The sequence below is a fragment of the Thalassophryne amazonica genome, chromosome 14, assembly GCF_902500255.1.
Source record: "Thalassophryne amazonica chromosome 14, fThaAma1.1, whole genome shotgun sequence".
NCBI lineage: Eukaryota > Metazoa > Chordata > Actinopteri > Batrachoidiformes > Batrachoididae > Thalassophryne > Thalassophryne amazonica.
In genome coordinates, this window is record NC_047116.1 from 55,979,206 (window position 1) to 56,001,310 (window position 22,105).

Genomic DNA, 22,105 nt, shown 5'->3' on the forward strand with positions numbered 1-22,105 from the left:
GACAAGGACCTATTTTAGCTGTTATACAAAACAAATAATGAATGTTTTTCATTTGTTCAATGGAACAAATATTTCACAAGGTGAAAGATGGAATGTTCCATCTTTCACCTCATGAAATATTGGTATCATTGAACTCATAAACATTCATTATTTGTATAATATTTCCTCTTAAATTTCACACAGATTTATCACTATGATATGAGTATTTTTTCCTTAAATTTGTGACTTTAATCTCAGGATATCTGTTCTTGTCTAACAAAATTATGACTTTGTGAGCTCAGAGAATGTTTATTTTTTTATACATTTGTGTTTTTTTCTCACAAATTTGTCACTTTATAATCTCAGAGAATAAATAAATTTCATAAATTTACTTGAGACACTCACAAATTCTGAGGGGTTTTGTTGTCACTGATTATAATTTTATTATTTTGTGACTCAAAACAATGTTTCTAAAACTACAATGGTCCTAATATGCCATTGCAAAAACCTGTATAGATTTTTTTTCCTGTCTTTGTGTTTAAAACAACAAACATCCAAAGATACTGACAAAGAAAAACACATAGCTGCAGGCCTTACTGGACTTCTGTAGAACACAGTCAAAAGTGTTTTCTTTAAATACACCAAGTTCCTGTACAATATAATATATACTCTTAAAATCTTTGATATCAGAAGACTCCTCAGCAGAAGTGAGTCTGATTTTCCATGTATTCCATCCTGGTCTTCATGATCGCTTGTGCATGTGTAGCATTTTGCTGCTGTGCTGCTGTATGCTCTTTGTGCAGTACATCACCTGAAATAGTAGTAACAGTGAAGATGTTTCTGAATGTAGTGTCTTTCCGAAGGTCACTGTCTGTGTCCATGATGAGGGCTGTTGTGACATTGATAGGGCCTGCTGATAGCAGACTGTAACGTTCGAGGTTGACCTAAGTCATCATTGTATGTTATGATCTCAAGGTTGTTCAAAGCTTTGTTGAAGTCCAAAATGACCCTGGTCTTGAAGACACATGGTTCCAAACTAAAAGATTTCAAGAAAAATGGGTGTTTTTGGTCACTGAGGCTGAATACGCTGCAAATTTAGGAATCATCTTGATTTTTGTGACCTTGCTCTACTTGCTTTTCTTCACTACACAATTCTCTCACTGCGTTTGCTCCTCCACACCACCAGAGCAGTCATGAGGAGGGTGACCAAAACAGGCACCACAATGAAGGGCCCCAGGATGCGGTTGGGTGGGTCTCTGAGAAGCCGACCAGACAGCGAGCAGTCGTGAAAGTAGTGCTTGTGGACTCTAATGAAGAACTCGTCCACCAGCCTGTTGGGCCAAAAGCAGTCCATCTTCAGAGCAACCAGGTACGTGCAGTTGGTCAGCTCACCGTACGGTCTGCAGGATGGTGAGAGAGAGAAAGAGAGGGTGACAAGGATTACTTATCAATATTTAACAAGTTCAGTATAGAAGAGAACCTCCTCTACCATGAATGCTGCAGTCTTGATCATTAAGGGCCCCTTCACACACAATGCGAAGCTTGGATGGCATTTTGATGAAAACGGCGAAACTAGCACAGGAAACATTGCGCACGAAACATTGCGCCGATGGGCAGGCATGCACGTTGGAGCAATATGAAACAGTGCCAGGTACACCTGCCAGGAACAGTGCCAGGTGTACCACATGGTGCCGCTTATGTGGAAGAAATAAAAACCAGGTGGTACGTATTGAACCACATGATGATGCTTATGTGGAATAAATAAAAAAATAAAAACCAGCCAGTACCAGTGGGACTACACTGTGCCGCTTATGTGGAGTAATTAAAAAAATCATGTGGAACAGAGCTCACGTGGATGACGTGACGGTCAGATCGCCCACTGCGTGTTCTGATTTGATGGCCCGTTTCAACATGGGGCTGTCAGTGTCCGGTCCGTGCGCGTGCTCGCTTGCTGCAGCTTGTCGCCACCATGGCAATATATGTTTTTATTTATGTCCACATAAATACAGCAATCAGACACACGTGCCTCACAGTGGACAGTTGTTTGTCCATGACTGTCCAAACACAGTAGGTGTTGTGTAGCTGGAATATCCAGAATGACAGATCACCACAGCTGTATCATGTGAGTGCAAAACAGGGCACAGGGTGCAAATGGTTGGATTTATTCGCTTAATAAAACACTTTAACCAGTGCTATTTAGAAAGTAGAATCAAGTGAGAGGTTTTCTAGTGAGTTAAGAGATCTGTAGCAATGCATCAGACAGCAGCCACCAAAGCTCCTTCAGATGAAGCAGGTGAGGTTTTGGAATTTTGCTATTAGTGTTTTCTTTTATTTCATTTAATAATCATTTTAAATTCACTTTCATATGAGCATAATGTTCAGTTCTGTGAAAACATTAGTGCACCCTTTTATATGTTTGAAGTTTTTCAGGACATCCATCCATCCATCCATCCATTTTGTTCCGCTTTATCCGGAGTCAGGTCGCGGGGGCAGCAGCTCAAGCAAAGCCGGCCAGACCTTCCGATCCACACACACCTCCCCCAGCTCCTCCGGGGGAACCCCAAGGTGTTCCCAAGCCAGCCAAGAGATGTAGTCCCTCCAGCATGTCAATGGGTCTTCCCCGGGGCCTCCTCCCAATGGGACGTGCCCGGAACACCTCGCCAGCGAGGCGTCCAGGGGGCATCCGGAAAAGATGATGAAGCCAACAGAACCATATCATCCGCAAACAGCAGAGACGAGATTCTGTGGTTCCCAAACCAGACCCCCTCTACACCCTGGCTGCGCCTAGAAATTCTGTCCATAAAAATAATGAACAGAACCGGTGACAAAGGGCAGCCCTGGTGGAGGCCAATGTGCAGGGGAAACAGTTTGGACTTACTACCGGCAATGCGAACCAAGCTCCTGCTGCGGTCATACAGGGACCGGATAGCCCTTAGCAAAGGACCCCGTACTCCCGGAGCACTCCCCACAGGGTACCCCGAGGGACACGGTCGAACGCCTTCTCCAGATCGACAAAACACATGTGGACTGGTTGGGCAAACTCCCATGAACCCTCGAGCACCTGATGGAGCGTGTAGAGCTGGTCCAGTGTGCCGCAACCAGGACGAAAACCACACTGCTCCTCCTGAATCCGAGGTTCGACCATCGTTCGAATTCTCCTCTCCAGTACTCTGGAACAGACCTTACCGGGGATGCTGAGGAGTGTGATCCCCCTATAGTTGGAACACACCCTCCGGTCCCCCTTCTTAAACAGAGGGACCACCACCACGGTCTGCCAATCCAGAGGCACTGTCCCCGATCGCCACGCGATGTTGCAGAGGCATGTCAGCTAAGACAGTCCCACGACATCCAAAGACTTAAGGTACTCAGGACGGATTTCATCCATCCCAGGAGCCTTGCCACCGAGGAGCTTTCTAACCACCTCGGTGACTTCAGCCTGGGTAATGGATGAGTCCGCCTCTGAGTCCCCAGTCTCTGCTTCCTCTTCGGAAAATGTGACGATGTGATTGAGGAGATCCTCAAAGTACTCCTTCCACCTCTCGACAACATCCCCAGTCAGGGTCATCAAAACAAAAAAGAAATTCAGGCTTTTTATTTTAAAATTTCAAATTTTATTATCTTATTATGACCTTTAAATGCACAGTGAAAGTAATCTCTCCATTGTGAATTAAAAGAAATAAAAACCTAAAAGCCAAAATGATGGTCTGACTAAGTAAGTGCCCCCTTTAGTATAGCACATACAACCCCTGGCAAAAATTATGGCTTCACCGGCCTCGGAGGATGTTCATTCAGTTGTTTAATTTTGTAGAAAAAAAAGCAGATCACAGACATGACACAAAACTAAAGTCATTTCAAATGGCAACTTTCTGGCTTTAAGAAACACTATAAGAAATCAGGAACAATAATTGTGGCAGTCAGTAAGGGTTACTTTTTAGACCAAGCAGAGGGAAAAAAAATATGGAATCACTCAATTCTGAGGAAAAAATTATGGAATCATGAAAAACAAAAGAACGCTCCAACACATCACTAGTATTTTGTTGCACCACCTCTGGCTTTTATAACAGCTTGCAGTCTCTGAGGCATGGATTTAATGAGTGACAAACAGTACTCTTCATCAATCTGGCTCCAACTTTCTCTGATTGTTGTTGCCAGATCAGCTTTGCAGGTTGGAGCCTTGTCATGGGCCATTTTCTTCAACTTCCACCAAAGATTTTCAATTGGATTAAGATCCAGACTATTTGCTGGCCATGACATTGACTCTATGTGTCTTTTTGCAAGGAATGTTTTCACAGTTTTTGCTCTATGGCAAGATGCATTATCATCTTGAAAAATGATTTCATCATCCCCAAACATCCTTTCAATTGATGGGATAAGAAAAGTGTCCAGAATATCAACGTAAACTTGTGCATTATGATGTAATGACAGCCACCTCCCCAGTGCCTTTACCTGACATGCAGCCCCATATCATCAATGACTGTGGAAATTTACATGTTCTCTTCAGGCAGTCATCTTTATAAATCTCATTGGAACGGCACCAAACAAAAGTTCCGGCATCATCACCTTGCCCAATGCAGATTCGAGATTCATCACTGAATATGACTTTCATCCAGTCATCCACAGTCCACGATTGCTTCTCCTTAGCCCATTGTAACCTTATTTTTTTCTGTTGAGGTGTTAATGATGGCTTTTGTTTAGCTTTTCTGTATGTAAATCCCATTTCCTTTAGGCGGTTTCTTACAGTTCAGTCACAGATGTTGACTCCAGTTTCCTCCCATTCATTCCTCATTTGTTTTGTTGTGCATTTTCGATTTTTGAGACATATTGCTTTAAGTTTTCTGTCTTGACGCTTTGATGTCTTCCTTGGTCTACCAGTATGTTTGCCTTTAACAACCTTCCCATGTTGTTTGTATTCAGTCCAGAGTTTAGACACAGCTGACTGTGACCAACCAACATCTTTTGCAACATTGCGTGATGATTTACCCTCTTTTAAGAGTTTGATAATCCTCTCCTTTGTTTCAGTTGACATCTCTCATGTTGGAGCCATGATTCATGTCAGTCCCCTTGGTGCAACAGCTCTCCAAGGTGTGATCACTCCTTTTTAGATGCTAACGAGCAGATTTGATTTGATGCAGGTGTTAGTTTTGGGGATGAAAATTTACGGGGTGATTCCATAATTTATTCCTCAGAATTGAGTGAATCCATATTTGGTGATTCCATAATTTATTCCTCAGAATTGAGTGAGTCCATATTTTTTTCCCTCTGCTTGGTCTAAAAAAGTAACCGTTACTGACTGCCACAATTGTTTTTCCTGATTTCTTATAGCGTTTCTTAATGCCAGAAAGTTGCCATTTGAAATTACTTTAGTTTTGTGTCATGTCTGTGATCTGCTTTTTTTCTACAAAATTAAACAACTGAATGAACATCCTCCGAGGCCGGTGATTCCATAATTATTGCTAGGGGTTGTATAAACCATTATTTTTACATCCAGCTTTCTTCAGGCAAGATAGGGGATGAATACATGAACATCTCCAAGACACTGATTATGTCTTGGACTGTATTTACATCAATTATGAAGAAATACAAACAGTATGGTGCTCTATGGTGAATCTGTGTGGAGGCAACAATTGTCATAAACTGAGTGACTGTACAAGAAGGAGACTAGTGAAGAAAGACATCAAAACACCTAGACAATCCTGAAGAAGTTACAGGCTTTTGTGGCTGTGACTAAAGAAATTGTGCATAGTGCAACTTTTAAAAAAGAAAACATCAGTGATGAAATATGACTGGAAAAATTGCCTTTTATTTGACTTGAACGTCACACAATACAAAACCATGTAGGTGATCCATTTAATATTGAGTATCTGCTGATATCATGGTATTACACTTGCACAGAACAGAATACAAAGGCATTCACGCCAACCATTGTATATGTTTGTCTTTTTATTAGCTCTGCCAAGCATTAAGAAAAGAAAAAAAAACATTTTCAGTCCAAGCTTTCTCTTAATATTTATTCATTTATTTAAAAAAAATTTAGTAACCAGTTTTTTTTAATATTGCTCATCTGTTAAAAAAAAGAAAATCTTTAAAATGTCTTCAAAAGTGGACCTTTAATCTATTGGGGGGGGGGGCAACCCCTGATCTCACTAGCTCTGCAACTGTACTGCCTCCGTAAACAGGAGGACAAAGCAAACTCTTTTTTTTAATGGAAATCAGTACCTGGTCCATACAGTTCAACCCCTTTGAGGGTCCACCTGTATAACCAAGTGATAAAATCCATAAAATCAATACAAAATCCTTATAACCTCCTAAATCGCACCAAAATCAGTTTTATTACAGTACACACAACCGCATAGCGGTATCACATAACTGGGGTTTTGTCCATATACAACCCCTGGCAAAAAGTATGGAATCACCGGCCTCAGAGGATGTTCATTCAGTTGTTTAATTTTGTAGAAAAAAAGCAGATCACAGACATGACACAAAACTAAAGTCATTTCAAATGGCAACTTTCTGGCTTTAAGAAACACTATAAGAAATCAGGAAAAAAAATTGTGGCAGTCAGTAACGCTTACTTTTTTAGACCAAGCAGAGAGAAAAAAAAATATGGAATCACTCAATTCTGAGGAAAAAATTATGGAATCATGAAAAACAAAAGAACGCTCCAACACATCACTAGTATTTTGTTGCACCACCTCTGGCTTTTATAACAGCTTGCAGTCTCTGAGGCATGGACTTAATGAGTGACAAACAGTACTCTTCATCAATCTGGCTCCAACTTTCTCTGATTGCTGTTGCCAGATCAGCTTTGCAGGTTGGAGCCTTCACTGAAAAAATGCTACTTTGAATCAACTTAAAAAAATTGATGTAATTTGTTACAGCTAATTTTTTTAGTTTCTCACAATGCATATTTATGATTTTGTAAAGTGATTCCAGCAGATTTAAACTGGAAACCACAATTTTCCATTAGACCAATGTAAATAAGTACTTTGAATGAAGTGCACTGTGTTTCACTTTTTTCAGTGTTGTCATGGACCATTTTCTTCAACTTCCAGCAAAAATTTTCAATTGGATTAAGATCCGGACTATTCGCAGGCCATGACATTGACCCTATGTGTCTTCTTGAAAGGAGTGTTTTCACAGTTTTTGCTCTATGGCAAGATGCATTATCATCTTGAAAAATGATTTCATCATCCCCAAACATCCTTTCAATTGATGGGATAAGAAAAGTGTCCAAAATATCAACGTAAACTTGTGCATTTATTGATGATGTAATGACAGCCATCTCCCCAGTGCCTTTACCTGACATGCAGCCCCATATCATCAGTGACTGTGGAAATTTACATGTTCTCTTCAGGCAGTCATCTTTATAAATCTCATTGGAACGGCACCAAACAAAAGTTCCAGCATCATCACCTGAGTATGACTTTCATCCAGTCATCCACAGTCCATGATTGCTTTTCCTTAGCCCATTGTAACCTTTTTTTTCTGTTTAGGTGTTAAACGTGTATTTTCGTTTAGCTTTTCTGTATGTAAATCCCATTTCCTTTAGGCAGTTTCTTACAGTTCGGTCACAGACGTTGACTCCAGTTTCCTCCCATTCATTCCTCATTTGTTTTGTTGTGCATTTTCGATTTTTGAGACATATTGCTTTAAGTTTTCTGTCTTGACGCTTTGATGTCTTCCTTGGTCTACCAGTATGTTTGCCTTTAACAACCTTCCCATGTTGTTTGTATTCAGTCCAGAGTTTAGACACAGCTGACTATGAACAACCAACATCTTTTGCAACATTACGTGATGATTTACCCTCTTTTAAGAGTTTGATAATCCTCTCCTTTGTTTCAATTGACATCTCTCGTGTTGGAGCCATGATTCATGTCAGTCCACTTGGTGCAACAGCTCTCCAAGGTGTGATCACTCCTTTTTAGATGCAGACTAACGAGCAGATCTGCTTTGATGCAGGTGTTAGCTTTGGGGATGAAAATTTACAGGGTGATTCCATATTTTTTTCCTCAGAATTGAGTGAGTCCATATTTTTTTCCCTCTGCTTGGTCTAAAAAGTAACCATTACTGACTGCCACAAATTTTTCCTGATTTCTTATAGTGTTTCTTAAAGCCAGAAAGTTGCCATTTGAAATGACTTTAGTTTTGTGTCATGTCTGTGATCTGCTTTTTTTCTACAAAATTAAACAACTGAATGAACATCCTCCGAGGCCGGTGATTCCATAATTATTGCCAGGGGTTGTATTAATAACTAACACCAGGGATCTCCATGGGCTCTTTTATAGTGGAAGTCCTCCACAGTTAAATCCTCTTCCTCCACAGTAAAATTGTTTGCTGTCAATAAAATCAATGTCTACAAGTACATTGTAGGTATTTTGTGCAAACTCAATATATTTCCCGTAAATATAGTGTCACACAGCTGTTCTATTTTTACAGAAACAAGAACTCACAGAATAACACATCACTGCTCCTAACAATCTTTGGCCCTTCCATCTGCGACTGCTCTGCCCTACTATTGGATATTGGAAAACCATGTGACGGTGAACCAATTCCGATTGGACGCTCACATTGCGCACGTCATCACACAGCTTCTATGAGGAGTACAAAGGTGGTGGACGGCTGGCCGAAAGTCAGCGGAGTTAAGAAAAACAACAGTAAAAAAAAGAAATACATTTACAACAGAAAACCCTGAATATCCGTAAGACTTTATTTGTACATCCGTATGACTCTGAAACTTGGAAAAATCCATATAATTTACGGACAATCTGTATAGGTTGACATGTATGTTGGTCTGTAAGAAGGAACTATCACATGCATCATCCATCAGAAATAGACTCTGTGCTTATTTTTTAAATGAAGAAGAGTGAAATATGGTTTAAAACTGGGACCATGGCAGTACTGACCGCTGCCTGTTATCACTCCACACTATGGCACAGGATGAGAGTGCAGTGCAGGCAGAATTCTTACGTGAGGGTGAAAAGTTTTTGGCTGTCTGAAAGGTGCTGCAATGTTGAAAATAAAGTTGTCGGACTGGCTGCAATAAATAAACAATTGAATATATAAGGCTGGAGCACTCTGGGAAAAAAAAAAAAAAAAAAAAAAAAATCAAACAAACTGTGTGGCCATTTTACACCTCAACAAGAAGTATAGTCATATTTTCATATCACAAGACCTCATGGAGCAACATCTCATCATGCCACTACCACTAATCTACTTTGTTGGAGTAAACACTTATACTTACAAAATATCTGCTGAATCAAAATCTGCTGAATTAGCAAGTTCTATTAAAGGAGTGGAAGACATTAAGAAAGCAGGACCTGGGGTGCTATCTGCACAATTAGTGTCCAGGTGGCTCACAGGCAAAACACTTGTCCAACACCATAGAAACCCACAAAGAAAGAGCTCCTCTAATGACATACTATTGTATATACATACATCTGATAGAGTGTAATCCACAATATGTTTGGGGGAGACAGTACTGTGTTTGAGCTTCTGTGTTGGTCAGTATATTGTGTGCATATTGATCCCATACTGTTCAGTGATTGTGTGTGTTTGCAAAGAGCATGTGTGTATTTTCCTTGAATAGACCTGTCTGACATCACAGGGCCATAATTGATGGTAATGACCCGTGACCATGACAGGGAAGAAAGGCCACTACAACTGCATGGATGAGAAGGTCAGAAGCATCATAACACATAAAACATTTCAAGCAGTGATTCATTAACTGGGGGAGTGTGATGGTCTGGTATTACTACAACCCTACTTTTTTTTTTTTTACTACACACACTGTTATTCATATCTATGGTTCAACTTTTGATGTTATAGGTGTATTTTTTTTTAATATACTGTCAAATATGAAAACCTCTGTAGGAATGGAAAGGCCCTCCAAAAGATTTAATGTTAATGTGCTTTTTTCCCCATTCCAAAACCAGCTTAGTTTGTTGTTGGAGTCATTGTCCTGGTGGAACACCAACTTGTGTCCAAGTTTCAATCATCATCCCAGGAAACACAAAACGTATCCACAATGTTTTACTTTGCTTTGAGAAAATGGCTACAAAATGCATTTTGAAATGTTTTGAAAGCATTTTGATGAAACATCTTAACAAAATGTTTTCAAAGTGTTTCAGGAAGATGTTCTATGTATGTTTTCTGAAGGTCACAACAGAATGTTGTAGGACAATGTTTGACAGATGGGTCCTAGATGTTTTGAAACAGTCACACTTTTTCACAGCAGGGCAGAGAAGTATTTATAAAAAAGAAATCAAAGTCATGAAGTAAAAATTATTAATTTCCATATATCTTTTTACCAAAATGTTTTGCTTTGGTTTTAGAAAGGTTTTGTCTACAAAATATGGTTTTAAAAGTTTTGAAAATATTTTGATGAAACATCTTAATAAAATGTTTTTATAATGTTTCAGTAAGACGTTTAATGTATGTTTTCGTAAGGTCACAACTACGAAACCCGGTGTCGCAGACCGAACGGTCCGCCCCTAAATATCGGTCCGCCTTTTGCATCTGCGCATGCGTCATTTCAGACCACAGCAGCATGTCTGAGATGGAGTCTCTTCACCCAAAGCAATCAAATGGATTAATGATGATAAGGGAAAAACCTCTTAAATCATTTTAAAGTCAGTTTTAAGCAGAAATGAGGCAAAATTCCACAACGCTTTGAAATGTCCGATGCGCAGTGAGCGCATCAGCTAGCAACTCATTTAGCTGTGGCACTCTGATTGCTTCCGCTGACTTTTATTATGAAATAATGCTGAATTTATGTGGAAATGATTGTTGTACAAAAGCTTCAAATATCTGTCGCTGAGGTAGATGATGACTGGTGTGCAGTTTGAAGCAGAAACGAGGCGTTAAACCATGAACCTTGTCATTGGCGGGACCGTTCGGTCTGCGACACTGGGAGAGGTCACTTAAAGTGATATTTTTTCTGGCCGTGATCATTTGTGTATATGTTTTCCTTTAATTCCGCCCTCAAATTAATAAAACATGAGCACATTATAGGCCTAAATTTAGCTCTCAGAATATGTATTTCCTGCTTACATTAAGTCATTTCCAACATTTTCTCACTATTTGCTGTTGTACGGAGATTTGGGCTCCAGAATCAATGACTTCAAAGTGAATCACTTTTTTACATCAAATGACACCTCTTTCCAAACGTTGTGTTAATAAATACCTAAAAATACATATGTCATATAATATTATTGATTTCAGACTCTCTAAACCCATGTTAATGCATTGCTGCATGTCTGTTGGGATTTATGGGAGGTTAAGAGCCATGACTGTCAGCAAGTTTGCACTGGGTCAATATGTTCCTGATATCTGCAAAGTAAGTTACTGTACTCTTGTTACGATATTTGTCTGCACCAAAAGTATATCTTGTAAAAACTAGCATCTTTCGTCGTGCTGAAGGAAAATCCTGATTGGCTAACTGACTGTCTTCACGCTCTGTGATTGGCCAGTCACTCACAGCGCCCGCCCCTCCCTACACAGACACATCTCTCTGCAGCCTCTGGCACACACACACACACACACACACACACACACACACACACACACACACACACACACACACACACACACACACACACACACACACACACACACACACACACACACACACACACACACACAGGCAGGAACTGATCTCTTTCTGTGCTTGGATTGATTCTACCTCATGTTGCTCTCTCAGTACTCCTTAGGTTTTCCTCTAGGAGGAAAATAGGTTTGCGTCTATTTTGGTTTGTATGATATTTAAGTTGCTTGGTGAACTTGTTTCGTAACATACATTTTACATTAAGACCAATGGTGGGAACAGCTAACTGAAAAGTTAGCTTCGATAACAGCTAATCACCTAACTGAAAAGTTATCTTTTATAAAGCTAACCTGATAAACCACTCAAAAATTTATCGGAAGCTACAGACGATAACTGATAACTTTCAAAATTGAGTTTTAACACCACGATCACAAACCCAAACAATGAATCACCAGTTCTGTCTTTGTGCCCCCTGATGGAAGCTCCTGTTTTCTACGTATTTTACTCTTCCACAGCAAAAAGAGCCTGACTACCAGATTCTCACAAAAAAAAAAAAAAAAAAAAATCACTATTCCTTAACCGCATACAGCTGTTCTGCCGTGAGGCAGAGGTCTTGGAAAATAAAGCAGTTTGGCTTATGGTTTTGATTTATAGATCAAATTATTCTTTATAGAATAACTATATTAATGATAATTCTGTCATTTGTACGAAGTTAAAATATAACACATATCTTTTGATTTTAATAATGTACTAATTCTGAAGTTTGTAACAAACACACACAGATGCCAAAGGGAATATGGGTAAAATACCCTCCACTAACACTGATTGGTTGACTCATTCATTCTATATAAAAACAAACACGTTAATGTAGCATGTGTGTTGGTTTACATACGTATAAATTTACTTTTGTAAAATATGCCATTTTTTCATATGTAAAAAAAAAGCCATTTGCAAAAGCCAAAAGCCAAGTTGTGATTAGACAATGGTCTGATATAACCTGATAATACTGCCATGAACACTACTGGCCAGAAGATGGCAGTAGAGACCGTAAAAACTTGCCAAAACAACTATTCCAAATAATCCATGCCTGCTACGTTTAATCTGCATGGAATTTAATAAACACAAAGTGAATTTCAGACATCTTATATATATTACTCTGGAACAAAGATGACAAACAGTGTTGTAAAGGACAATAACCAGGACATTATAGAGCAAACAGAAAGCGACTGCAGCTCACAGTGATTCCAATTGAAAATAATGGAGAAGCAACCTGAGCATCTTCTGGCATTTTTACATAAAACAAACACAATAACAACGTCTATAAACCCAGAGAATATATTCACAAGACTTTTAGGCACAATATACAAAGGGTTTAATGCTGTTGTCCGTGCGGAGCCTGATCAGAGCATCTCAAATGAATTTCTCCTGTCATGAACTTTTACAGTACCCACAATGCACTGCGCACACACTATGTCCACACTAAAACCTTTAAAAGTAGTGCAATACTTTAAAACTAAAACATACATGTTGTATGGCTGGGGGGCCTGGCTGCCTTTTTGTTTCTGTCTTTTGTTTTTCCTTCCAGGTGGCTTGCATTTGGGACTGAGTGGCTGTGTTGCTGAGGTTATCAGGACCTCACCCTGATCACCTGCGGCTTGTCAGGACTCACAGCTGTGGTGCATCTATATGGATTGGAACATGGTGGCATTTAAGACTGGAGTATACAGTGTGTATTTGCCAGAGACTCAACCTTGTGACCAGACGGGTGAGATCGTCGTCTCGGGAGCCATCTCATCATCAGTGGATGCAGAGAACGTCCAGGGTTTGATGCACGGTCTGTGAAAGAGGAGGGGGTGAGGTCTCACGCTCGTCAGCACACTTCCTGAGGTACGTTAGATTTTGTGACTAACGTTTATACAGTCAGTAAATGTGGTGTCCCTCACACCTTATTATATTGAGCTGTACGTTAGTCATGTATCGGCTTCCACTGTAGTGGAGTTTTGTGAACTGGATGTTCCATGCCTGCAGGTTGGGAAGCTGATTAGTAATTAAGCCAGGAAGTGTTTGCTGTTTATGTACACCTTTGAGTGGTCTCTCTGTGTGTAGAGTGTGGACTCACATAATGGTTCCTTCTTTCACAGACTCGGTTTGTTGCGGCCACCTGGGGGGTGTCGGCGGGGTCCTTGGGTCCGAACGGCTTCTGGCTCCGGACCGTTAGCGCTGCTGGGAGCGCACCGTATCACCACCACGCCAGACCGCACACTCTTTTGTTGTTTTGTATCACATCACTGTTATGTATTAAATTCAGTTAGCCTTTGTACCGTGCTCTGCTTATTTCATACTGGGTCCTTCAAACGCTGATCGGTTCTCCAAGCTGCGTCCGACACATAACACATATAGCTGATATTTTCACTTTATAAAAGTTCAAACATGACAATTTAAATAATGTCCAAAATTAGTTTGGTTAAAATTTTAGCTATAAGTTAAAACTGTATGCCTCTGGATGACTTGGGCGATATTGCCAGCTGGTTTGTAGGGTGTCAAGAAAAATGTTTTGTTTTTTTTTTGTCTTCTGTAGCCAGTTCTCCTCTGATTGCAGAGGATAGCGTGGTTTCTCTTGAAACCAGCAATTCTCTGTTTGTAAAGGATAGAACTGTACGTCTACTACAAAACATTTAACAGATAGGCTCTAAAATCTTTGATATCAGACTTTAAAAATGTTTATTAACTGTTAAAGCTTTATTCACTAAACTTGCAATAAAAAGTTAGCGGTCTAAGCTTCAATAATTAGCGGTTAGCGGATTAGCTGAACTGTGCTCAGCACTGATTAAAACAGAGCTGAAAATCATCATTTCATTTTATCACGGGTCACTTTAGACAATGTACTTTGGTTTTTAATTGCACTCCTCCCACTGCACAGTTTTTCTGTTTTTCTGTTGCACACAGCCTTTCATATTTCATATTTCATATTTTATCTTATTTTAGCACATATTTTATATTTTATCTTAGCATTTTATATTGCTCTCTCCTTAATGTTGCACCATTATATCAAAGCAAATTCCTAGTCTGTGAATCCTGTTCATTGGCAATGGCAATAAACTTCTTCTGATCCAGATCTGATCTGATCTGATCTGAAAATGGCTTGTGTTGTGTCGGTCACTGCCTCCACTCTGTTCATTTTTTTTAACCGTTTGGTTTGCTCTTAGTTTGGCTGGTGATATAAAGTCAGTTGGAAAACTTTGCTCATACTGAATGCGGTGCTTTGGAGAAGAATACAGTGAACAAGGCTGGCATATTATTTCCCTGTTTGCTATCACTGGATGTTTGCATGAATCACCAAGTTCACACAGATCATTAAAAAATAAGCAGTCTTAGAACAACCTCTCTCTCACTCTCTCTCTCACTCAATCACACACATATGCAGACAGACACACACGCACAGACACCTTAATCAAAATATCAAGAACGTTAGAAATAAATAAATAATTGAAAAAAAATCACAGTTTGATCATAAAAAAAAGAAAAAAAGTTGTGTTGAGTTTGACAACTCTTGTTCATGCACACTTCTGTTCTGAGTTTATAAAAAAACTTGTTCTGTAAACAGTTCCTTTACTATTGTGATCAAAAACACTGAATATCAATTCTGAGGCTGTTCTGTAAATATTCATTCATACATTTAAGAACATTCATGTTCTGAGTTCATAAAAAACTTGTTCTGTAAATAGTTCTCTTACTTTTGTGATCAAAAACATTGATTTGAATCTCAATTTTGAGGCTGTTCTGTAAAGTTTTCAAATAAACAATAAATATAGCAACTTCTGATCAATCCATATCAATTTCAGGATTAAAATAATGAACTGATTTAAGCCCCGCCCATTTCATGTTAAACCACCCCCACTTCCAGTTTAGGCCCCGTCCACTCCAAGTACAGGTACAGATACAGATACAGATCATTTAGAGGCTGAACAGACACAGATACAGATAGTGGTGTACTCGCTTATCCCTAGAGAACACACTATAGTAAAATGAGCACACAATTTAAAAACAAAATGTGCGCACATTGTAGTAAAACGTGTGCATATTGTAGTGCACATTCTCTCGATGCAAAACATTTTTGCAATGACACTTCTAGGGCTCTGTACACAACACAATGTTGTAGGACAATGTTTGACAGATGTTTTCTTTCACCAAAACATTAAATTTAGGCTTGCATCTCAGATGTACCTTCTGGCAAATTGTAGCTTGAACATTCAGGTCTTCTTTTTAATAAAACCCTCCTCTATTCCACTTCATTATGAAGCTGCATTTTGGGGATACAAGATGCAAAACATGCACTATGCACAATTTCTCCAGTCACAGCCACAGAAGCCTGTACTTTCTTATGGGTTGTCTGGGTGTCTTGGTGGCTTTCCTCACTCTTCTCCTTCTTGCACAGTCACTCAGTTTTTGAGAACTGTCCACTCCACACAGATTTACCATAGCATGCAATACTGTTTGTATTTCTTCATAACTGATGTAAGTAAAGTTCAAGACATATTCAATGACTTGGAAATGTTCATGTATCCATCCCCTGACTTGTCTGAAGAAATCTGGCAATTAAACTGATTATTTACAGGTATTATACCAAAGGGGCCCATTAATTATGCAACCCATCATTTTGGCTTTTATATTTTTAATTAATTTATATCAAGTTGTAGAGATTTGCTTTCAGTTTGAGTTTAAGGAAGATAATTTTAGAAATTTTTATATTGAGAAGCCTGATTTACTTTTTGTATTTGAAATGCCATAAACAAATTAAAATTCGTGAAATACAAGGGGCTGAATACTTTCGCATGGCACTGTATGTTTGAAGAAACAGCAAGTTCTGAAAGGCAAGTTAGAAAATTATTTGTTTATGTGTAGCGGTCTCTTGGATTAAATAAGACAGACGTAGAGTTTCAAACAGGTGCTAATTTATTTCTCCTTGCTTAGCTCTTTGAATGTCATGGACATCACACACACTGTGAAAACTCTTTTTGCCTTCCAAGGGGAGCTATATTAAAGCTATATCAGCCATCCTTGCTAGCATACTCTTTAGCCTGACGTGTTTCGCCATGAGATGTTTCTCTGACAATGTGAGAGCAGAATTTGTGTGGAGAAAAGAGCAAACATTTTACATCTCAAAACGTCAGAAGAAGAAGAAAGTGCTCTTCAAAGTAAAAGCACAGCTAACAATAAAGCAAGATCACATGCTTTGCAAAATAAAAGCACACCTAAACATAACATGACAAAACCACATTGTCTGGTACAAAATTAAATGAATAAACAGTAGCATATGAGAACATTAATAAAGTATATAACTTATCTGCTATTTACAGTATTCAGGTAGTATAAGATCCCTCAATCAAATCAAATCAATTTTATTTATATAGCGCCAAATCACAACAAACAGTTGCCCCAAGGCGCTTTATATTGTAAGGCAAGGCCATACAATAATTACGGAAAAACCCCAACGGTCAAAACGACCCCCTGTGAGCAAGCACTTGGCGACAGTGGGAAGGAAAAACTCCCTTTTAACAGGAAGAAACCTCCAGCAGAATCAGGCTCAGGGAGGGGCAGTCTTCTAATGGGACTGGTTGGGACTGAGGGAGAGAACCAGGAAAAAGACATGCTGTGGAGGGGAGCAGAGATCAATCACTAATGATTAAAAGCAGAGTGGTGCATACAGAGCAAAAAGAGAAAGAAACACTCAGTGCATCATGGGAACCCCCCAGCAGTCTAAATCTATAGCAGCATAACTAAGGGATGGTTCAGGGTCACCTGATCCAGCCCTAACTATAAGCTTTAGCAAAAAGGAAAGTTTTAAGCCTAATCTTAAAAGTAGAGAGGGTGTCTGTCTCCCTGATCCGAATTGGGAGCTGGTTCCACAGGAGAGGAGCCTGAAAGCTGAAGGCTCTGCCTCCCATTCTACTCTTACAAACCCTAGGAACTACAAGTAAGCCTGCAGTCTGAGAGCGAAGCGCTCTATTGGGGTGATATGGTACTAAGAGGTCCCTAAGATAAGATGGGACCTGATTATTCAAAACCTTATAAGTAAGAAGAAGAATTTTAAATTCTATTCTAGAATTAACAAGAAGCCAGTGAAGAGAGGCCAATATGTGTGAGATATGCTCTCTCCTTCTAGTCCCTGTCAGCACTCTAGCTGCAGCATTTTGAATTAACTGAAGGCTTTTCAGGGAACTTTTAGGACAACCTGATAATAATGAATTACAATAGTCCAGCCTAGAGGAAATAAATGCATGAATTAGTTTTTCAGCATCACTCTGAGACAAGACCTTTCTAATTTTGGAGATATTGCGTAAATGCATAAAAGCAGTCCTACATATTTGTTTAATATGCGCATTGGTACTATCATAAGGTACCGATATGTTGAAGATGTGTGATTCATACAAATTATGGAAAGATGCTGGATGGAGTGGTAGCAGGACTTGAATATTTGGAACCACACGAACTGTTAGGTAATCTGAGACTAAACAAATCCACAACAGTTTGGCTTTGTGGACAGCTTTTGATTTTTATCAGAAAATATGAATGATAACACATTACTCTGCATTTTGTACTACCAGTCTTAGCTTCAGAGTGAAGTTGAGCAGAGAAGTATAGTCTTTCACCATAACAGATCAAATCTAGGCTTGCATCTTCGATGTACCTTCTGGCAATTTGTAGTTAAAATTTCAGGTCTTCTTTTAAAGAAAATCCTGTTATATGGCTGGGGGGGCCTGGCTGCCGGTTTGTTTCTGTCTTTTGGTTTTCCTCCCAGGTGGCGTGCGTTTGGGACTGAGTGGCTGTGTTGCTGAGGCTGTCAGGACCTCACCCTGATCACCTGCGACTCGTCAGGACTCACAGCTGTGGTGCATCTGGATGGATTGGAACATGTTGGCATTTAAGACTGGAGTGCACAGTGTGTATTTGCCAGAGACTCGACCTTGTGACCAGACGGGTGAGATCGTCGTGTCGGGAGCCATCTCATCAGCAGCGGATGCTGAGAACGTCCAGGTTTGATGCACAGTCTGTGAAAGAGGAGGGGGTGAGGTTTCACGCTCGTCAGCACACTTCCTGAGGTACGTTAGATTTTGTGACTAACAGTTATACAGTCAGTAAATGTGGTGTCCCTCACACCTTATTGTATTGAGCTGTTTGTTAGTCATGTATCAGCTTCCACTGCAGTGGAGTTTTGTGAACTGGATGTTCCATGCCTGCAGGTTGGGAAGCTGATCAGTAATCAAGCCAGGAAGTGTTTGCTGTTTGTACACCTTTAAGTGTTCTGTGTGTAGAGTGTGGACTCACATAATGGTTCCTTCTTTCACAGACTCGGTTGTTGCGGCCACCTGGGGGGTGTCGGCGGGGTCCTTGGGTCCGAAACAGCTTCTGGCTCCGGACCGTTAGCGCTGCTGGGAGCGCACCACGCCAGGCCGCACCTTTTTGTTATTATATTATCACTGTTATGTATTAAATTCAGTTAGCCTTTGTACCGTGCTCTGCTTATTTCATACTGGGTCCTTCAAACGCTGGTCGGTTCTCCGAGCTGCGTCCGACACATAACAGTACTCTGGCCAAACATCACGGACCCAGCGGTAGCAGAGACGGTAACGCGCCGGGAAGGCGGCAGCAGACGTTCAGTGGTTATCCGGATCAGTTGCGGGGCTCTCCGCCCGGAAGGTGCGTGTTTGAGACCCATTACTGGATACTGATTTGTGCTCTCTTGCAGCCGTGTTCCTGTGTTGTGCCTTATCCGTGGGTCGTGGTGGAGTGTGACTGGCGACGGCTTCGCGTCACACTCCGACCGGATAAGAGGTTTAAACGGGAGCTGCAAGAGTGCGTTTGTAATGGGTTCACGCGCACGGCGGAGCTCTGTTAGCACGGGTCGCTGGGCTTCCTGTGTTACAGTCGTAGCCCCGTTTCCCCGGATAAAGGTAACTACTGCGTCTGTTGTATCAGCTCCGGCGTTATTTAGTTGAGCACATTTTGGTTGTGTGTTGCACTCAGCTGCGCACATAAAAGCAGCTCGTTTGTTTTTTCTGTCGCCAAAGGGGTTTTTTCATTTTTAGCACTTTGGCTCCCCCTTGTGGTGACTGAATCACGTTACCGTCAAGCTCTTGAGTAGGAACAGGTGTGTTCCATTTGGTTGAGCTTGACGGTATAACTCACTGATTTGTTTTGTGTTAGTTCATTTTGTGTGGGTGTTTTTTGAGTTGGTTTTTGTGTGGGATTTTATTTTTTGTTGTCCACTATTTGTCTGGGGTTGTGACCCTGCAGCCTGTCTGAAAAAGAACAAAAAAAAACAACAAACAAAAAAGGGACCCAAACAACTGTGTGTTGGTCTGTTTGTTTTTTCTTTTATTTCTTTTTGTTTCACATCCCCAGGGTTAGATGGAACGGTCCCCTGGGGGGTGATGGGGTGGTACTTGGGTTGTTTTTTCTCTTTGTTTTTTGTTATGCCCTCTCTTCTCCTCTGACTCCAGCCGGGTGTGCCGTGGTGTCGGCATTGCTGGAGGGGTGCAGTTGGGTTGTGCTGGGCGTTTCCCAGGTAGCCTCTGCACCCGGGAGGGGAGGGGGGGGTTTGGGGTATCTTTTTGTTTCCCCCCCCCCAGTTTCCGCCCTCAGGGTTTGACTGTGGTGTCCTCTGGGGGGGAAAGGACTGTGGGTCCATCTAGCCGTGGACGGCCGGGGCTGGGTCCATTGGTCATGAGGGGAGGCGTCTCCTGGGGTTGACGAGTGGTCCTCTGGGAGGCGCTGGTAGTCCCCGTGGGTGACGTTGGATCCCAGAGGGACCTCGGCCGTGGTTATTACTCCTGGAGCTGGCGGGAGGCCCTCTGGGGGGTGTTGGTCCCTACGTGTCGTTTGGGGGGAGGAGGGGGGGTATTTTGGCATTTTTGTTTGTGAGCTCAAGTTTGGGTTTTTCTTTTCTCCCCTTCCCTGGGGTTTGATGGAACGGTCCTCTGGGGGGGGGGGGGAGGGGGGGTATTTTGGCATTTTTGTTTGTGAGCTCAAGTTTGGGTTGTTTTTCTTTTCTCCCCTTCCCTGGGGTTTGACGGAACGGTCCTCTGGGAGGGGGGGGGGGGGGGGGTGTTTTAGTATTTTTGTTTGTAGGCTTGGGTTTGGGTTGTTTTTCCTTTCTCCCCTTCCCTGGGGTTTGATGGGACGGTCCCCTGGGGAGGGGGGGGGGGGGTGTTTTGGTTGTTTGTGTTTTGTTTTATGACTAATTACACATGTTTGGATAAAGGCTGACCGCACAGGTGTAGGAACTCCTGGCCACACCTGTGCTAAGAGACTGTCAGAAACAAGGGCAAAGATGCAGCCAGTTCAACCAGTCTGTTGGAGGATGAACGCAGACACGGTTTCCAGCCATGGTCCCTGGAGGGGGGTGTTTCTCCTGGGCCAGGTGTGTGTGGTCGCCGGGAGGCTTCCCGTGAGGGTGGGGTACTGTTATATGGCTGGGGGGGCCTGGCTGCCGGTTTGTTTCTGTCTTTTGGTTTTCCTCCCAGGTGGCGTGCGTTTGGGACTGAGTGACTGTGTTGCTGAGGCTGTCAGGACCTCACCCTGATCACCTGCGACTCGTCAGGACTCACAGCTGTGGTGCATCTGGATGGATTGGAACATGTTGGCATTTAAGACTGGAGTGCACAGTGTGTATTTGCCAGAGACTCGACCTTGTGACCAGACGGGTGAGATCGTCGTCTCGGGAGCCATCTCATCAGCAGCGGATGCTGAGAACGTCCAGGTTTGATGCACAGTCTGTGAAAGAGGAGGGGGTGAGGTTTCACGCTCGTCAGCACACTTCCTGAGGTACGTTAGATTTTGTGACTAACAGTTATACAGTCAGTAAATGTGGTGTCCCTCACACCTTATTGTATTGAGCTGTTTGTTAGTCATGTATCAGCTTCCACTGCAGTGGAGTTTTGTGAACTGGATGTTCCATGCCTGCAGGTTGGGAAGCTGATCAGTAATCAAGCCAGGAAGTGTTTGCTGTTTGTACACCTTTAAGTGTTCTGTGTGTAGAGTGTGGACTCACATAATGGTTCCTTCTTTCACAGACTCGGTTGTTGCGGCCACCTGGGGGGTGTCGGCGGGGTCCTTGGGTCCGAAACAGCTTCTGGCTCCGGACCGTTACCGCTGCTGGGAGCGCACCACGCCAGGCCGCACCTTTTTGTTATTATATTATCACTGTTATGTATTAAATTCAGTTAGCCTTTGTACCGTGCTCTGCTTATTTCATACTGGGTCCTTCAAACGCTGGTCGGTTCTCCGAGCTGCGTCCGACACATAACAAATCCTCCTCTATACCACTTCATCATGAAGATGGATAACTGGTGATGCAACATGCAAAACTTGCACTGTTCTCCAATCACAGCCACATAAGCCTATAACTTCTTCTGGGTTGTCTGGGTGTCTTGGTGGCTTTCCTCACTCTTCTTCTTGCAAAGTCACTCAGTTTTTAGAACTGTCTACTCCAGTGGTCTCCAAACTATTCCAGAAAGGGCCGAGAGGGTGCAGGTTTTCTTTGCAGCCACTAACTTCAGCAGGTGATTTCACTGATGAACCCAT

The 22,105-nt window shown here is 41.5% G+C and overlaps 1 protein-coding gene across 2 annotated transcripts in view; it reads right to left on the reverse strand.

Moving 5' to 3' along the window:
- Positions 1 to 446: 446 nt before the first annotated feature.
- Positions 447 to 22,105, reverse strand: part of ramp1 (receptor activity modifying protein 1) — a 282,345-nt gene continuing 260,686 nt past the window's right edge. For both annotated transcript variants that reach the window (XM_034186678.1, XM_034186677.1), the window contains exon 3: positions 447 to 1,379. In XM_034186678.1, coding sequence (XP_034042569.1) covers positions 1,124 to 1,379 — 256 coding nt within the window. In that variant the 3' untranslated portion in view covers positions 447 to 1,123. The remainder of the gene's footprint in view (positions 1,380 to 22,105) is intronic.